At 41.0% G+C, this 20,428-nt stretch overlaps 1 protein-coding gene across 2 annotated transcripts in view; it reads right to left on the reverse strand.

Moving 5' to 3' along the window:
• The window catches only part of CACNA2D3 (calcium voltage-gated channel auxiliary subunit alpha2delta 3), a 2,559,454-nt gene that overhangs the window by 165,126 nt on the left and 2,373,900 nt on the right, over nt 1-20,428 (reverse strand). For both annotated transcript variants that reach the window (XM_086939135.1, XM_086939136.1), the window contains exon 31: nt 13,775-13,845. In XM_086939135.1, the coding sequence (XP_086795261.1) occupies nt 13,775-13,845 (71 nt within the window). The remainder of the gene's footprint in view (nt 1-13,774; nt 13,846-20,428) is intronic.

Raw genomic sequence — 20,428 nt, forward strand, 5'->3', positions numbered from 1 at the left:
GCTTCCCGTCCTGGAAAGAATCAAATTTAAATCACTATGCAGTGCCCATAAATCATTCCATAATTCAGGCCCCCCCATTCTCAACAACATCATTCAACAGTATGAGCCTAACAGAACCCTCCGATCCAAATCCCTAAACCTTGCCTCCATCCCTAAAATCAAAACAGCCAGAAGTGGAGGCCGACAATTCTACCTGCACACTGCTAAACTCTGGAACTCTCACCTGCACCACCTCCAAGCCGAACCCAATCATCTCTCCTGCCGCAGATCCCTAAAGACATTGTTGTTCCCTTAACCTGCCCTGTCTCATCTGCCTCTGCCTCTGTAAAGCACTGGGATGCCTCTGGGTAGCCAAGCGCTATATAAATACCACTCAATTTCAATTTCTCTCCTTTGTTAGGTGGGGGCTCAGGTATCAGACGCACCACAGGGAGCAGAGCCAGCTTTGTGGAGGGAAGGCACAGCCATATTCAGGTCCCAGGTGCAACTCCTCCCTCTCATCTACATGCAGATATCACTATTCACCACTGGGCAGACTCATCCTGGCTCCTGGAGCCACCCACACCCTCCAGCACCTGTCAATCACAAGCCAGACATGCAATTCACATCAGGCAGGCAGACACACCGCACACATAAATGCCAACTTCTAAAAGTGGCATTTCTCCACCAGTCAAAATACATCTGCACACACCATTGATCCGCATTTATTCACATGAGTTCATACATACTAAACTCGCCCCTGCACTGCTCTCATACCAGGAATTACCAGGGACACACTTATCACCCATGCATTCCTATGGGAGGGCAGGCCAATCTCAATCTACAGTGCGCAGAGGCCAAAAACTACTAATATCAGGTCACAGAAAAGGCAAAAACTTTTAGGGGTGAACCTGCCAAAAGGGCCAAGTCCAACACTTATATATAAGGCACCGCTATGGTAGGCCGAAGGTACCCTCATGGGCAGGGTGCAGTGTAGGTAAACGTTAGGGCATATGCTGGTGTGGTGTACATGTCCTGATAGTGAAATACTGCCAATTTCGTTTTTCACGATTGAAAGGCTATCTGCTCCATAGGCTAACATGGGAGGTACTATGTAACATCTTACAAGAATAAGTTTCCATTGAGACAAGATAGAGAAATGGACTATAGGCTCTCTGAACTCAGAATTTGATAACAAATCTTTTTAGGGAGATGGTTTTTAAATTGTGTGTCTGACAATGGCACATTTAGAAAGTATCCAAGGAGCATATCCTGATTAGTAGATGTCCCCCAGTGGAAAACTGCATGCCCTTCTAGGGGTGTATTTTAGAAAAAAAGTGATCTTGCCGATGATATCGGTTGTACCGTGATGTTTTATTCACATCAATCCAAAACGTTTAAACATTCTTAAAATTATCTTGTATTGAGACAATCCATTCACATTTCAGCTTCAATATATTTCATTCCCGATGCATTTCGGGCAACGTGGTGCCCTTCGTCAGGGGACTCATCTGTAAGTAAAACCGAAACATATATGACTTATATATTGGACACACCCCACATGGGTGTAAATAGTAGTTAGACGATCATGTAGTCAGCATACATGTGATCCCCATAAAGTGTAAAATATCCATCACTACAACGTTGTGGGCGTGTACAGCGTATAACATATCACTGTGTAGGGCTGAAAAATAGGAAGCGTGAACAGCGTATAAAATATCACTGTGTAGTGTTGAGAATTAAGGGGAACACTACGAAACAGAAAAGTGAAACTTGAGGCCATAGACCTGGTGTGCAAGTGCCAGATGAACTATGAAATATCCTCATATGTTGCAAGTGTTACAGGGAACGCTACAACATGCAAGACGTTATATGCCGGGTGAACTGTGGTGTCTGTTAGTGCTGCGCACGTGCAACTTGTAACTCAAAAGTGAAAATCAATAGCCGCTTGTGAAGTGAAACTGGATGCATAAAAACAGGAGTCTTACGGTATCTTGTGGTCCATATGAACAAGTAAGACCTGAGAAAGGTAATAACAAAAGTCAATATTCTATCTCGAGAGGAACGCTCGAGACCTCTTAAAAGCGGAAAAAGCCTACACTAGGAAAAACTTACATAAACGGGAATGCTGATAACTTGCTGTGGTGGTCAACCTGTTTCAGAAGTGAAGTGCTGGTCAAGTGTGAAAAATGTCGGAAACTGGAAACTTTATCAATCCGAACAAGTTGTGTGTGAAATGATCACGTGACTATTAAGTGTACCGGCTTACTAAGGCGGGTGCCATTTTTAGGTGGAGAATGGAGTGCCGTGAAATTTAACTCGTGAGAAGAAAAGAGCAGTGAAAGGAACAAAATACTTCACAAATCAAATGTGTAGCAAATTAAAAAACTCATACTGCTATGATGATATGCATAAGAGCAATAGCTCTGATAAAGACATATGTGGATGAACCCTTTCCGTGCATCGGACGGCATCTGGCCGTACGACGTCACGGTGGGAGTGTGCGGAGGATGGCCGGGGGCCGTCCTGACCACACCCACTCATAAATCACCCACACCGCGGCGGAATTCCAGCCTCAGTTAACGGGTTAAGATGGTTAAAAACAAAATGTTATGTCTGTTGTCAACAATAACAGTATATAAAGTGCTGAGTCTATTCAATGCATATATAAATTAATCATCATAGTGATTCATAACGAAGTGCTCACTCTGTTGCCAATGGTCACTGCATATGGGGCACATAAAAGGGTATGCGATCGATCGGTGATCATGATGGTTAAAAACAAAGTGTTCGATCTGCTGTCAACAATAACAGTATACAAAGCACATGAGAGTAATGACACTATCCAAAGCGCATATAGATGAATCATTGTAGTGATTCAGAACACAGTGCTCAATCTGCTGTCAATGATCCCTGTAAATGAGGCATAATGTGATTGTATAGTTCATAAGCAACACAAAAATTATATTCTGTCGTTCAGTCCATTCGGTTGCATCATGTTCAAGAAGCAAATCCAATGATTCTCTCTCTGCAGCAGTCTGTTGTTGTTGATGCTTCTCTGATTCCCAATAAAGCCAACCAGTGCTAAAGTGCATGTGCTTCTCTCTTAAAGCATGGTTTGTTTAATGTATCCACAATTGGCACATTCAATTTACTTGTAAGTCCCTAGTACAGTGCACTACATGTGCCCAGGGTTTGTATATTAAATGCTACTAGTGGGCCTGCAACACTGATTATGCCACCCACACAAGGAGTACTTTGAACCTGTCTCAAGCCTGCCAGTGCAGAGCCTGTGTGTGCAGGTTACATTGCCACTTTGACTTGGCATTCAAAACCGCTTGCAAAACCTTAAACTCCCCTTTTATTACATGTAGGTCAATGCTAAGGTAGGCCCTAGGTTGCGAGCGGCCTGTGCAGGTAAGAGTGGTGGGGCCAGCTGGGGGATTCAACAGATGATGACGACAAGGGAAAATTAATTATTCATTTAATTTTCCCGCGTCTGTTGACCCCCCAACCTGGCCCAACGCCATCCCCTGCTCTTACCTGCACAGGCCACTCCTGCCCTAGGTAACCCATAGGGCAGGGTGCTATTATACTACAAGGAAGGAATATCCTGCTAGTGAAAAACTTCCTAACTAATTTTTTACTACTGAGAGACCTACCACTCTCATAGATTAATATTGGGAATCCCTTATTACACTTAAAGCTGTAATTCATAATTGAGAGAAGGTACAGAAGTCATGTTTAGTACCTCTGGAATGGTAATCACAGGTCCTCTTTAATGGTTAAAGTGGATTTGTAGTTACCGTTCTGGAAATGACACTTTAGAAAGTTGTACATTCTCCTGCTCTTAGCACTTTGGTGTCTGTTGCCTGTCTCTGATCACTGGTTGGAGTGGCTGACAGTTAGCAATGTATATTCCCTCTAGACAGTCCCAGACAAAGGAAAGGCTTGGTGTGGCCTCATGCATCTTCCTGTGAGGAAGGAAGGGAAGATCTGGGAACAGCCTCACACTTACACCTGAATATACTGTGATCTAACCACACACAAAGAGCTGCATGACGTCCTGTAGGGAGTCTGGAGCAGGACAGAATGAAGGGACCCCTGTGTACTTCAAAGACCATTCTTTAAAGTCACCCCAACTTCAAAGGCACAACTGGGTATAAGTAACGGACCTCCGACCCCACCAACTCAGCACACTTCTGGACCTGAAACGACTTTGCCAAGAAGAAGGACTGCTGTGCTGAGGATTGCTGTTTGCTCGACTGCTGCTCTGGAAGACTGCTTACTTGTTGTGCTCTCTGCTGCCTGTTTGCTCCCTTGACTGTCCCAGTGTGTCTCCGAAGGCTAACTGACTAGCCTCCTGTTCTCAAAGACTCAAGGACATCAAAGTCTTTAATCCTGCTCTTGTGCCTGGGTCATTGGAAGTGACCCCTGGTACTTGCTCCAGTGAAACGGAGGCACACTCTACTATGACAAGCAGAATCGATGCATCGCATCCCTTCAACAGCATGGAGAAACCCAGCGCATCAACTATGGAATCAACCCATTGCAGATCCGAATCTTCGTATTTGGAAACAGGTACATAGTCATCAACGCATGCAGAAAACCAACGTTCTCCTCTGAGGGACTGAGATTGATGTATCAATTGAAGTATCCTGCATCTCGTTTTTATGACCAAGGATTAAGTTACTTATGTTCAATGGACCCTGCATGGGTCCAGTAGCCACAGGCTGTGCTGTATCGTGGGTGGTATGAACTCTTGACTTTGTCCCTGTCCAATGCAACCTAGGTGGAGAGGAGTTGCAACCTTTGGGAGAGGAGTTGGCCTAATGGCTCGGGCGGTCAACATCGAATCTGGGGAACCGGATTCGAGTCTCAGCAATGACACCTAACATCCTGTGATCCGATACTGGGTCAAGTTCACACTATATAAAACTCTGAAAAAAAACAGAATAACTCCTACAGTGCTATTTGCTTCCAAGCTTTTAATCTTTAAACATTCATATCTCAACTTCAACTTATTGGATTTTGTCATTTTGGTCTTGTCTTATTTATAAAATCAGACCTTATTTTCTAAACCTGTGTTGAGTCTTTTTGTGTTTATTCACATTTTTACGTTGTTGTATTGCACAAATACTTAACGCTGTGCTACCGGAGGGTGAGCACAGGTTAATTTAAAGTGTGCATCTGACTTACTCTGACTAGGAATGTGGTTCCTGCTTGAACATGGTGCATACTCTGCCAACCACAAACCCATAGTCAGATCAACGTCGTCACCTCCTCCAGCTTTAACTGCCTGCGCATCCTCCGCAAAACCTTCAAGTGGATTCCCCCCCGACTGCAGAAAGACCGTCACACACGCACTCATAACCAGCAGACTACACAACGGCAACACCCTGTATACTGGTATCAACAAAGCCCTACTACATAGACTCCAGACCATCCAGAACGCAGCGGCCAGACTTGTCCTCGGAACTTCGCATCACGAACACATGACATGACCCAACACCTCGACGACCTTCACAGGCTCCCCGTCGAGAAAAGGGTCACTTTCAAACTCCTCACCCATGACTACAAATCCCTCTACAACATCAGACCCAAATACCTCAAGGAGAGAATATCCTTCCACGTACCCAAGAGGAACTTCTGCTCCGCCAACCTCGCCCTAGCAGAGGTCCCCGCATCTGCAGTTGAAGAACGGGTGGGAGAGCTTTCTCTTACATCGCAACAAAGACCTGGAACAAGCTTCCAGTGACATCAGATGCTCGCCAGACCTTCTGGAAGGAACTCATGACCTGGCTTTTCGACAGGTCCGTTTCTGCCCTCCCAGCACCTTGAGACCCTCACGGGTGAGTAGTGTGCTATACAAACTCCTGATTGATTGATTGATTAATAGTCTATGACTGGTATCCTTATAACACAACGATCTATTTATCATTCCAAATAGCAGATAGAGTGCATTTGCACTTATGCCCAGATGGGTTGACTGCAACTCAAATTTGGAAGTTTCTTAGTCCAAATCAGGGCATGGGTGATATTTACAGTGCATGTATTAAGGCCACTGGCATCCTTGCTATGCCACTGTTACTATATGAACAAAGTCTGGTTGACGCATAAAATAGAAAGGACAGATCTGGATCTTATGCATCAGTAATTTTAGACAAAATGGAAGCACAACCTTCACTCCATTATGAGAGTGAATACATGTGAATGCAAATTAACCTAAATATGATTTAAGGTCTGAGGAATTGATTTTAGATGTGTGTTATGGCAGATACTTAGGAATGCTTTATTGTGAGTGCTATCACCAATTTATTGAGTAGGTTGTTTCTTGTGAATTAAATACACAGCCATTGTTTCCTTTTTAACACATTTTAAACATATGCTCTCTTAACAGTCCTTCAGAGAACATTTACCAAATTATTGGTTGTGCACTGTGACATTGCGATAAAAGCATTTAGACTTGTATCCAAAGCAATCCTAGCATAATTGTAATAGTTATGGCCAAATCAGTGGAAATTCAAGATCAAGTTGAGGGTAGCGGTGACATTGAACGTGGTGAAAGCAGGAGTATGTTGATTGATACTATTCCAAGGCTTGAGCTCACAGACATTATCTAGTAAAAAACACTTTTCCATATAGGACCAGAGTTGATAAATAGGGTGTTAACAAGATAAGGGGGAGGGGGCTATATTGCAATTTTGAGGATTGAGAAGAAATATTCATTTTCCCAAAAAGATTGTACTAGGGCTTTTCTAAGCAGCCTAAAATATCTACAGAGGTGAATTATGTTGATGATCACCACAAAAACAGCTGATATGTTTGTTTGTGGATAGTAGGGAGGTTCTGAGGTTCTGAAGATGAGAAGGTGGACTCTCACTTTCAATTCACTATGTTTGAATTCTTTTTGTCTTTCTGCTTTCACTTTCCCTGTGCTCTCCATAGTGAGTGGTGAAATAATTCTACTGTTTATTTCATTTTGTTCACGCTCAACATTTAATCTTGTCCTCCTTATGTGATTTGTTCTTATGGCAGATGAGAGAGTTCAATATAATTTATGGTCATTGATTTCCCATTGTGTTCTTTCTGGTTTGATAATCTGTGCCCTTTTCTAAACTATTGGAATTTAAATAAAATAGTTTGAAACTAAAATATTGTATTACACTCAAATTATGCTTAGGACCCATTGAATGGAGGGTTATTTGAATTTAAAGACACAATTAATGTAGATAATGTTACTGGCATGCATAATTAGGGTGGGAAGTGGTTATGCATGGCTGGCAAGAGCAACGTTTGTGACCACTGCATTAGAATGCTCCTTTCTATCACAACTGGTCCTTGAAAGGGTTGAGCAGTCTAGAAGGCAGACCAGATGAGGATTACATTGTTTGTCTTCCTGTGAAATTACTAAAATACAATGGACCAGCTCTGGACCTAAAATCAGGAACCTCACTGCTTGAGGGTCCAAGTGACAACACAATTAGGCTATCTAGCTCATCAGTATTATATTATGACCAACGGTCAGCATAAGGGAGCGATATATTGATTATCGAGTATGCTTTCCTCCCAGTTATTCTCTGAAATAAATGAGGAGGCTGCAGGAGAATTCCGGCAACAGCATCTATCTCACAGTAAAAAAGATGAGGACTGGTCTGCCTTCTTGATGCCTAATGAGATGGGCCAAAAATAAGCAAGGCTTTAAATTAATCTGCATCAGACTTTTGTAAAACTGATGTGGATTCCCACAAACTTCAAAAATGTGGCCTTTGCGCAAGTGCCATGCCCTGGTGATATGGAGATAATATCTAGAATCTCCTACATATTTTGTGACACTATTCCAAACTTGATTCTCATTTTCCTATAGTATAATGTGCCCTGAACGGTTTTATTGGCATTAGTTTTCAACGTTTATGTAATGGTTCTGACATTATTGGAGTCACGATGCATTGCTATCTCACTTGTACTCTAGTATCTCAGTGTACTGAGATACTAGAGGTATCCATCATCTTCAGCTTGTTAGGGCTGGCTATTAGAACAGCTCTACGGTGCCACTTATGAAAGGCTTCCCTATGGACTGCAGGACTATATGGGGGTTTTAATAGGATAGTACCTCCTTTTTTGACACTGATGGGGTTGGTAAGAAATGTGTTACTGATCTATCCCTGCACTCACCCTACTGTTTCTTGCACTACCAACTGTATGACAAAACCCAGAACAGATGACAAATCATTTCTTGGAGCTGTAGTATCGTCAGAGTGTGTTGTTTATCCCTGTCTTTGGATTTTTACCATGATAGTTGCTTGCTTATCATGACCTCTCAGTTGCTCGGTATGCTAGCCTCTTTGCTAGATAATGAAACAATATACTTTAAATGTATCTTATGATCTTGTTCATTCGGTCTTTATTTTGTTTGCCCTTCCAGTGTTCGTCTTTTGGCTTCGGTATACGTACCTTCCCATTAGCTCCAGCCAATTTCACTCTGTCACCCTTCCCAAATTTCAACAGCAATGTGTGTTCTGATCATCTAACCCCTGCCCTCGAGTCAAAATAGAACAAGCAGATTAGATTATTTGTATTATATGCCAATAAATATTAATTTTGCTTACTGCTGCTGATTAATTGTATGGCAAGATTAATATTCATGATAAAGCATTGACCCTGAAAAAATAATCCCAGTCTTCAGTAAGCACAGTCCTTTTCCTTTTCTTCTGACTTAATATACCAATCCTAGAATGCACAACTCTAATTGAGAATGCAATTGGGAAAGTTGCAAAGGGATATCCTGACAGTGATAACGCATTTCAGAGATAAAAGTGCTAAACGGTACTCCGATTCTAGTGTATTTGGCCAAGTCACTTGGAATCACGATGGATAAGGATTTAAACATGCAAGTGCACATCAACACTATGGCAAAAAATGCCTGATCCCATCTAAGCTATCTCAGAAAATTGAAACCATTCATCAACACTGCTGACCGGAAAACAGCTGTCCATGCATTGGTTATCTCAAGGAGTAAGTATAGATAAACAACTTAGCGGGGCTTCCTAAGATTTTAACAGCTCCACTAAAAGTATGCCTCAATGCGGTACTGAGACTCCTAACCGGTACTAGAAAATTTGACCACATCACTCAACATCTGAAAGCACTCAAATGGCTAACGTACGAGGCAAGAATTTAGCTCCACATGGCATGTATTACACACAAAGCTCTACAATACAAAACACCACTTTACCTTGCCCAGAAAATTACGATTTCCGGAGGCCTTAGATCTTCAAGCGGGGCTGCAGATCTCCTACTGAAACCAGCAATAATCCGTACAAAGAGAACTTATGATAGAGCATTCTCAGGAGTTGCACCAAGAATTTGGAATGCGCTTCCACCGGATATTAGAGGAATCACCTCTGTCTTGCTTTAAAAAAGAGGCAAAATCCTTTCTCATTAGTAAATTCCTCCCTCAACGAACTACGGTCCTCTCTCGGCTTCGTTGAAACATTTAGTCATTCCTAGATCTACTAATTCCAGGAAAGCTAATAGGTGAAGATTAACAGGATGATTGTACTGCTATTATCAGACCAATGACTCCGGGGATAGCTCAGGTCAGTGGGTTTTCATCAAGTCTCATCTATGGACCACAATTAACACTGTTTGGATAACCAAGTCCATTCACAAGATTCCGGGACGAAGGCTTATGACGGTACCTCTATCAAGCCACATGGTTATTGGTCTAGTCTTGTAACTGTGTATCCAGTTCTGACTCCACGTTTTTCTTTGAGAATGATTTTACACTTTAGATTCAATTATGTCATGACATGTACTATTATAACCCGAGTGGTCGCCTAGTAAGACCTAATATGTTTATTATTTGTAAAGTTGCAAATTGTGAACAAAACTGATTGCTGTTGAATTGTAAAGCACTGTGACACCCAGAAGTGGGTCATGTTCGCACTACAGAAAACACTAAATAAATAAATACAAATAAATAAAAGAGGAGCATTGTTGGAGGTGATCCGCTTCTCTACTCAACCCCTTTACAAATCCACAAGAAAAATGTCTGAGCTCTGCCTTCCACTTGTTTTCTTTTTCACAATGATGAAAATAAATTAGGGCATATCAATTCGATCAATCCATACATTCACAAAAAATGAGCTTGTTTCTGTTTTGTTTAGAAACTACACAATCCATTTGGATCTAATGAAAATTATCCTCTCCTTTTTTGGACAGCTTTTGACGTTCTCATGCAGTTGAAAATATCCAGAATCTTTGATCTGAACTGTATGTCCATATATTTATTGTTTCTTATAATGATGTGATTCATTAAGAACTCACTTTCTAGGTGACCTGACATCTGTTTCCCTCTTCTGTTGTTTCGACAAGCATAATTACCAGATATCTTTAAATTTACATCAAAGAAAAAGTTAGAAGAATGTGCTTATAGAAACTTGCAGTTCAAGAAGGATTGCAATACTTTAAACAATAATTTAAAACCCCATAAATGAAACTTTGTTGGGGTGGACATAGGACTGAGTTCAGATTGTCAACCCCAGCCAAATGCTGGTCCGTCCCAAGACAATTTTGTTAGAATCAAGACACCTCTGATGAAATAGAAATAATGGAATCAATAAGTAAAGATTCTCAGAATAGATGGTCAGTCTCTTCTTATGTGTCAGCTTTCCTCTTCAGTTTTTGAGATTTCTAGTTTCAACACATTACACAAATATGCATCCAACTAATACAGATGTGCTAGATTCCCTGCAAATTGTGTATTTTAAAGACGTAAAAAAGTGTCCATTCAATATTGTGTGTGAGTGCAGCATGTGCTCAAGTAAAATAGGAGTTATGTTCATATAAATCTTCTTGCATATCCTTTGTTATGGTCATGATGTCCACCAAATATATTTTAAATTAGTGTGTTTCAATGCAGATGTGGCTCATAAATGGTTTCTTTCAGGTAATAAACAAATGCTGCAAATGTTAGAGAATAAAAATCTATTTTTATCCCAATAAAGCAACCCATTAAAAAATATGTTTTCCTTAGTAAACATTAGGAGTGGAATAGCTTCATGAAAATATTATACCACACATTATTTAAAAATCAGCTTCAGCAATCTGTTTTTTAATCCATAAAATGCTTAAAGATTAAAATGATGCATATTTCCATTCTTAAATCCTGTTTACAGAATTGCATTTTCTTCATATATAGGTAAGATATACTAGGCCTTTCAATTATCAGACATTGAGCTTGACTGAAATAGAAGTTCCTTCTGATAGACCTTTATGAGATTTCATTTATTGTGTTTTAGGGGAACATATTTTACAATGGGATAAACACTTATTACCAGATGAGTTCAATGGTATTACTCTTTTGAGCCTAAAATATTCCATATTTTGTTTTCTTTTGATACATTCCTGTATTGAACTGCGAACGGTAACTTCAAGGAAACAAACAATCAAATCAAGTTGAACCCTAGACCAATATACGCCCTCTGCTGTAAGCACAAGCCCTTTATTTGGCTTGTGAGTTAAAACTATAGGCAGGCTAGATTGATTTTTAAGTAGCACGGAGCGGTGTTTCACAACTATTAGTGTCTCAAGCCCTCAAAGTAAACTCATAGTAAAGACTTTGCAGAAAAATAAGTCAGGTAGTAAGAGTGAATCAGGAATAGATTTAGCCTAGTCACTTAAACGTAAATGTCCTTAGGGAATAACCAGAAAAATCAAATACTCCACATTTTGAAAAGTAGCCAAAATAATACTGAACAATCAAGTAATAAATAAATCTTGGCATCCACCCTGAAAGCGTTGCCTTCTTTCTTACATTTCTCAATTCTTCTTTTTGTCTTTTTCCATTTATATAGCTATTCCTCATTCCTTTTCTTTATCGATTTAACCTTCATCAATCCTACCTTACATTTCTCCATCATCTCTCCATCCTGTCTTCCCTCCATCTTGCCTCCACTCATCCTTCTCATATATAACTTCCTCTTCATCACTCATCCATCATTCTCTACATCCTTTTCTCCATTTAAGCATATATCCTCCTCTCCTTCCATCTAGCCATTCATTTTTCAATCTAGACACTCATCTTTGCGACTATCCACCTGCTCGTCCATTCATCCAAATTTTTTTCCCTCCATCCATTCCTCCTACCTCCTCTCCATTGGTCTACCTATCCAACCACATCTGAAACCACCGAAAAATCCATTGACTCATCTATCCTTTATCCTTCTCTTTATCTATCCATACACCCATTGACCTATTGATCCATTCATCCTCCCCATCCATCCATCGCTATTTACCTCCCATTGTGGTTCCATGTATTCCCCAGCCCCAGAGCTCTGTGATTGTACTCTCTTGAAGTAGCATATATTGGCTTCCAGTTTTGGATTCTTCTTCTCTGATTGTAGGGTTAAGGAAGCTCTAAACATCAAATTAAATTATCTGAATAACAGGATTGCCCAGTCACACCCACCCCAGCTCAAGATTAATTCCGTCCTTGCACACTTACAGCCACATGCATCAAGTGATTTAGGAATCGCAAACGGTTTGAATTGCAAAATTCGGCCGTTTGCTATTCCTAAATCACTATTTGGGATGCATCAATCAAAAATACAAGAAATCGCTTTTTTTTGCGATTTCTAAAAATGCGATTGCATTTAAGGAATCACAATTTGCGATTACTTAAATGCAACGCATGACACCATAAAAAATTGCGAATTCGCAATTAGGAGGAACAAATTACCATGAGGTTGGACCTCATGGTAATTTGCGAAAAATCTGAAAAATGCAATTTTGTGCATTTTTCGAACTGTCATGTTGTGCACACACATGACCTTAGGGCTTGTGTGTGCACAACATATGTGCATAGATTGATTTCAGGGGTGCAACAGGGTGTCCTTTGGACACCCCTGCACCCTTGAAATTGCAATCTCAATTTGCGATTAGCTAATTGCGAATCGCAAATTGAGATTGTCTTTTCATTCCTATGGGCCTTTTGGCCCATAGGAATCAATGGGAAGGGATTCCTTAATTGCGATTCGCAAATTGTGAATCGCAATTAAGGAAAAATAAGGAATCGCTAAAAAAATTGTGAATTTTTGATGCATTGCCGGTTGCGATTCCTTAATTGCGATTCCTTAATTTTCGCAATTAAGGAATCGCAAACGGCAACAATGATGCATGTACCTGATACACCCAATGCATACTGCGTTAAACTTTTTTCAGTCCTATCAAAGGTTAACTAACCTAGCATGATACCTATTTCATTTACTTAGGTATTGACACCTGGACCAAGGAAGCCCACTTTCTCAGTTGCGCAGTTCTAGTTCCAGTAAAGCCATTCTATACAGGGCAGTAAGGCTGAACCTACAGTTTCAACCACTTTTAACCACTACTATGCAGTGTTTACTGGCTGCCTCCCTGGGTCGAAAAATACACGTTAAAAATAAATCATATTTAGAAAAGTTAAATTTCCTTTCATCTTTTCATTGTTCGATTTCAGTTCAAGATGCTCAACTTGCGACCAATAAAACACCTCTGGAGTAGAGCAATGTACACGTTTGTGATATACATTTGCCTGACCTATCGAGTTGACTTATTTGTCTGTGTGTATTTTGCAGAATTCTAAAACACTGCACATAACACTTGAACGATTAAATAACCCTGGTGACGTGCATGTCTATTGTAATCCTCATGAGAATGTTCTTTATTCACACACTGGGTTTATCATGTGTTACTTCATGTTACTGCTGGCAATTTCAATTTTTGTAAGTGACCTAAATAGTAAACTTCTTACCTTTTAAATGAGTTCATTGTTAGTAATTTGTTCATCACTGCGCCTTCAACCTCACCAAAAAAGTTGCCAGTCTGTCAGAGAGAAAATCAGAAATTATATCTGTATTTAAGAATAATTATGTGTATAATTGGAGGACAGTAGTAAATAGGATGTTAAGTGGCATGCGACAAATTCTGACATGAACAGATACGACAGGTTCAAAGAAAGTGTACAGGGCTACGGGGGTACACAAATTGAAAATGACTGAGCAGTCATGATACATTATGGGGTTTCATCAGTAAATCCCAGAACAGACATGAGGGCTAACACAACTGATTGATGTTCATTTACAATAGAGCCAATGGTGCTTTTGTGTAAAACCAGCTTACAAGGAGAAACAACTTGGCAAATAATCAATTTCACAGCATTGTAGTACAAAATACAGAAACTGACAGTAAATTTCTTCTTATTAAATAGTGATTAATTTGACTTGACTGCAACGACACACAATAGACTTAATATTCATGTTGGTAATACGACCATGAAATGTGTGCATGTGTTATGTATGTAAAGTGCAAAGTCTCAACCTAGCTTCAAGTTGCCAACATCATAGCACAATAGAAAAAAAATGCATAATAAAAAATAAAGCTGCTGTGTGTTATTGTTATGCTTTGTTATTTCGTTGGAAAGTGAGTTAATAGAGGTCTAAATATACATCTACCACTGACAATAAGACCACTAACACAGTCTGGGGCTCAGAATAGGTCTCAGAAAATGATTCTTATGCTCAGCCCTTGGGAGCTTGGCTGCTATGAACATGTTGACAACTATTTTTGAATCACTAGGGTCTTCTTGAAAAGTTGGATATTGTCTGCTGCATGCTGCTTACACTGAAGGCTATCTGCTGCTAAAATCCTAACCAGGGGAAAATGTAGTTATTATATAGGGGTGGTTATAGGGATGTACCATAACGATTACCACACCCTAGGTAATTTATTTTAGAATCAAATGGTGTAGGTGGGCCTGCTTTTCCACCAACCAGTTTACCCTGCAATTACTTTGAAGTTGCACTTACCTTTACCCCATTCTCTTATCCTCGTATTGTAGAAGTATATTTGTTTGGGGTGTGAAAGTATTTTTTGGGCCAAGTTCTTGAGACCCTTCGAAGTTGCATAGGGAAGGCACAACTCTCTTGTCTGCTTGCACCACTTGGTGTTTTGCAGAAAGAGTTGAAAAGCTCCTAGCAGACTGGAGGTAACACACCATCAGTGATAAATCAGCCTGAAGGCCAGTACCAGAGCATCTATCTATATCCAGCCATGGAGGCCACCCATGATGAAGACTAAAGCTGCTGTGTAAGCCTGTACTGCCTGCAGTCTATGTTCCAATACAACACCACTGCTGTGCCCCTGCAGAAGGGAAGGAATCTCGGTTAAGCTGGTTACATGAATCACACCTGCTGCAACAATTCAAGTCAAGTCAATAAACTTTATTCGGATATTACATTTATCTATACAAATACACACATAATTACATACATGGTCAGGATAAAAAAAAAATAACACATTAAAATGGGGTGACAATCCTGAATTTTTCCTTCTTAAAAACGGTGACCGCAAAAAGTGCAAGGTGTCATTATTGTCCGGATCCTCCAATTCATGTCTTTTTCTTTGGCATTATCAAAAAATAAAGTGCATATGCAAGAATTGCCCTTTAAAGTAACACAATATATACACAGAACACATGTTTCGTGCATCAATTAGAGCGAAAGCTTGCTAGGACATTTAGCAGCATTATTTAAGGTGCCAGTTTTGTAAAGTGCATAGAGCGTAAATCCTGGTTGGTAGACCATCTTGTTAGAGTGCAAGGTACAATATCAACAGTTGATCATTAAAAATGGCAGATGCAAGTAGAAAATAAATAACATCTTTGGCTTTGGATACCGATAAAACTTTTTGGCCAGATAGGCATTAGTTCTCAAATTATTTTGATCATAAATTTACAGATAGCAGCGTAAGTTAAAATGTGGACTTGCAAAGTGCAAATAGGCCTCTTCCAAGTGCATATTAATCACGTTGGTCTAATTGAATTAATATTAATTCATAGAGGAACGGGATCGGTGGCCATTTTAAAAAAAGTGCACACACGGTATATTAGTTCATCATCTCTAAGGTGGAGCACAGTCTTATATGCCACTTTAAAATCCGTTATGCCTTTAGCTCTAAAAAACGGTATCAGGAGGAATTTACAATATCTTTGATAGTAAGAGCAGAAGAACAAAAAGTGCATTAGTGTTAGTTTACCTGGGTTCTGACATGGGAAAACCAGATTCTCGATATTAGGATGGTAGCCCATGGGAAAACACAATAAAAACTTTATAGATCCTGCTCTAAGACGAGACAGAAGACTACGCACCCAATAAGTAATCTCTTTAAGGAGGTAACCAGCAGGTGTAGGCGAAGTGGATTCAGTGTCACCTACTATTTGAATATACTGCTTCACAGTTGTTTTGGCCAGTTCTATATTATGTCTCGTCTCTCCATAATGTTAATAAAGAATGTTACAGATTGTCTTCCCATTAGTCCCATCTAATTCATTTGGACTTTCAAATAAATGCTCAAGATTGACTGCTGCCAGGCTCGCCCGTACTTGGGCCAGCCATGGGATTTTAATACCCTGATCACATTTTAGGCAGTCAGCAAAGATTTCTCTTGTCAAGGAAGCTTCAGAGTTTTTCCAGACCTTGATCCAGAGCAACACAAGGCGAGCCTTTATGTAGTCCTCCAAGTAAGACAATTTCAATTCAGTGCGGCTTATATAAGTAGATGATGAAATTGGTAACCCCAATAGCCTTCTGCAAAATCTGTTTTCCTCACCCTGTGCATTTTTTAAGTTTGAATATCCCCAGAGTTCGGCCCCGTATGTCATAATTGGGACACATTGTATTAATAAAGACAGTACCACCTCAAATCTTTTAGGCTTAGGGAGGGTCAATACTGAGTTTATAGCTTTAGTAAACTTAGACCGACCGTAGGCCATGTGTGGGGTCCAAGAGCCGTTGTCTTAGAATTGTAAGCCCAGGTAGGGGAAAGTGCGAGTGCATAACAGCGATTCCTGGTCCAGGGTAATCCTATTAATATGACGTTTTTTAGGGCCACAACACATTAAAAACGTTTTTTTAAAATTAGTGCAATGGTCAAGACTATACATAAAATCCACAAATCCCCTCACTAAAATCCTCAGAGCATTCGGTGCACGACCCATTAAAACTGCATCGTCTGCGTAAAGTAGGGCGGGGAGTTTAGTGCCATTTATTATAGGGACATCCGGGGTTAGGTTAGACAAAACATTATGGAGTTCGTTAATGTATAAAATGAATAAAAGAGGGGCAAGGGCGCACCCTTGTCTAACACCTTTACCAACCGTTATGTCACCTGACACCGCTCCATCCATACTAATCCTTACTCTTGCTTTTAAATCTCTGTGGAGGTAGGCCAGAAAGTGTACCAGGTTATTATCCAGGCCATAGTCCCAAAGACGTTGCCAGAGCCTTGATCTATTAACAAAATCAAAGGCGGACGAGAGGCCCATAAAAGCCAGGTACAGTGGACTGTGTCGGGCTATGGTATATTTTCCTATTATTAAATTAAGATTCAGGCACTGTTTCACTGTACCAAGGTGACTCCGGAATCTCAACTGCCATTTATTTAAAATGTGTTCTTCCTCTGCCCATGCCCTGATTTTATTAAATAAAACTCTGCCCAATATTTTAAGGGTGTTATCAATTAATGAGATGGGCCTATAGCAGCTGGGGTCATATCTTGAACCTTTTTTAATAATTGGTATAATACCAGAGGTTGACCGTGTACTAGGGATATCAGTTGTGGTTAAATTATTAAAAACATTTAATAGCAGCAGGGCCCAAAATTCCGGTTCTGATTTAATAAGGTCTATCGGTAGGCAGTCCGGACCTGGGGCATTGTTACTTGCGCTCAGGGATATTGCCTCTTCAACCTCACCTATGGTTATTGTAATTTTGGGGGGACATATATTGGACAGGGAGTTGTCGCAGTATGATGGGGTGCATATATCTTAGAAAAGTGGGCGACCCATGCTTCGCTAAAGATGTTACAGTCGAGAGGAGTGGACGAGTTCCCAAGAGCTCTTAGGGATTTGATGGCAGACCAAAAGACAGTTGTACTTTTAGTATTGGCGGCACAAGCTAAGTTGTCCTAGTGTTCTTTCAGGACGGTGTCACGCCTGATTCTTAATTCCCTTTTGTAGTTGGACCTTAATACGTAGATAAGGGTGGGATCTCGAGGGTGTGCCGACAAAGCCAGTCCAAGTTCCCTATTAGCTCTGGAACAGATGTTATCAAACCATTTAGGGTCAGGATTACGTCTGCCCACTGGTTTGGAGATCACATTTTTTATACCTGCACATATTTCGTTAAACGAAATGATGGCCTCAGGGTTAAGGTCTGACAAAACCAGACATGTCTCACATAGAGTGGGATATGCTATTACCATTTTTGCAAAAATCTCCTTATAGTCTAGACCTCTCTATTTGACTCTTAGGGTTTCAGTAGAGAGATGTAGATTGCTAGCTCCCAGTTCTTTCTTGAAATTGGCGCATCGTGCAACCTTTACCAGGACAATTATGGGGTTGTGATCTCCAAATGTGGACGGCTTTACCTCTGCCCCGAGAAGATAATCTTGTAACGAGGAAGATAAAAAGACATAATCAATAACTGAGACTCGTCCCAACCCTCTATATGTCGGCATTGGATTACCGTTAGTGTTGATTAGGGCGATATCCATCACGTTTAAGAGGCTTGAGTTCATTAGGTGCTCTATTAACTCATATCTACTTTTGCATGGGCCATGTGTGTTTGAATCAATAGAGTGCCCATTTACGCCTTTTCTTATCTTTGCCTTAAAATCACCCCCAAACCTTCCCCGCCAAATTATACTTTCCTAATAGATTACCTTGATCCAGAATGAAATTAAAGAGTTCTACACAATTAGGGTTCGGGGTTGTTATAAAATCATTGTTGTAAAAGTTAATAAAACAAATAGAAGTGCTCTGTGTGTAGATTATGACTTGATAGTTAGTGCTCCCAGTGGGGATTAATTTTGTTCTACCCCCTGAGGCAATTCTAATCCATGCTGATACACCCCCTATTGGTCTGCCATGGGTAGGGCTGGTGGGGATGATATTAAAACATTTGTATCCCTCAAGGTATAGTTCTTTAGAGGCCCAGGTCTCTTGGAGCATGAGGGATGATTAAGAAAAGGGGGTGATGATGAACAGAGTGTCTGAATTTAGCAGACCACTCTTACCCAGTCCAAAGATATGGGCTTGATCCATCACCGCTTTTTATCTCACTGCACCATCCCAGCTCGGAACTTGGCTATATGCAAATTAGTCTGACCCTGGCCCAGTGCATCATGGGAACAGGGCAGACCAAACTACCAAGCCAATTCTTATACTGGGAAGGAAACAAGCTACCGGGGACCGGTTTCTGGCATTTCAGCCTTCTTCGGCCCGGCTTGCTTGAATCCTGATGGTGCAATGAGCAAGGGACTCACATCTGAGTATACCCTTCCACGCTTATGGTGGACAAAAATGATTAAGAAAAGGGGGTGGTGATGAACAGAGTGTCTGAATTTAGCGGACCACTCTTACCCAGTCCAAAGATCAGGGCTTGATCCATCACCGTTTTTTAGCTCACTGCACCATCCCAGCTCAGAACTTGGCTATATGCAAATTAGTCTGGCCCTGGCCCAGTGCATCATGGGAACAGGGCAGACCAAACTACCAAGCCAATTCTTATACTGGGAAGGAAACAAGCTACCGGGACCGGTTTCTGGCATTTCAGCCTTCTTTGGCCCGGCTTGCTTGAATCCTGATGGTGCAATGAGCAAGGGACTCACATCTGAGTATTCCCTTCCACGCTTATGGTGGACAAAAATGATTAAGAAAAAGGGGGTGGTGATGAACGGAGTGTCTGAATTTAGCAGACCACTCATACCCAGTCCAAAGATCAGGGCTAGATCCATCACCGTTTTTTAGCTCACTGCACCATCCCAGCTCAGAACTTGGCTATATGCAAATGAGTCTGACCCTGGCCCAGTGCATCATGGGAACAAGGCAGACCAAACAACCAAGTAAATTCTTATACTGGGAAGGAAACAAGCTACCGGGGACCGGTTTCTGGCATTTCAGCCTTCTTCGGCCCGGCTTGCTTGAATCCTGATGGTGCAATGAGCAAGGGACTCACATCTGAGTATACCCTTCCACGCTTATGGTGGACAAAAATGATTATGGTGGACATTTCACATCTGAGTATACCCTTCCACGCTTATGGTGGACCACATCTGAGTATACCCTTCCACGCTTATGGTGGACCACATCTGAGTATACCCTTCCACGCTTATGGTGGACTTTCTGGTGAAGAATTGGCTTGGTAGTTTAGTCTGCCCTGTTCCCATGATGCACTGGGCCAGGGACAGACTGTTTTGCATATAGCCAGGTTCTGAGCTGGGAGGGTGCAGTGAGATTGTAGCTTGTCTCCTTTCTGGTGAAGAATTGGCTTGGTAGTTTAGTCTGCCCTGTTCCCATGATGCACTGGGCCAGGGACAGACTGATTTGCATATAGCCAGGTTCTGAGCT

Source organism: Lissotriton vulgaris, chromosome 9 (assembly GCF_964263255.1).
Source record: "Lissotriton vulgaris chromosome 9, aLisVul1.2, whole genome shotgun sequence".
Taxonomy (NCBI): domain Eukaryota; kingdom Metazoa; phylum Chordata; class Amphibia; order Caudata; family Salamandridae; genus Lissotriton; species Lissotriton vulgaris.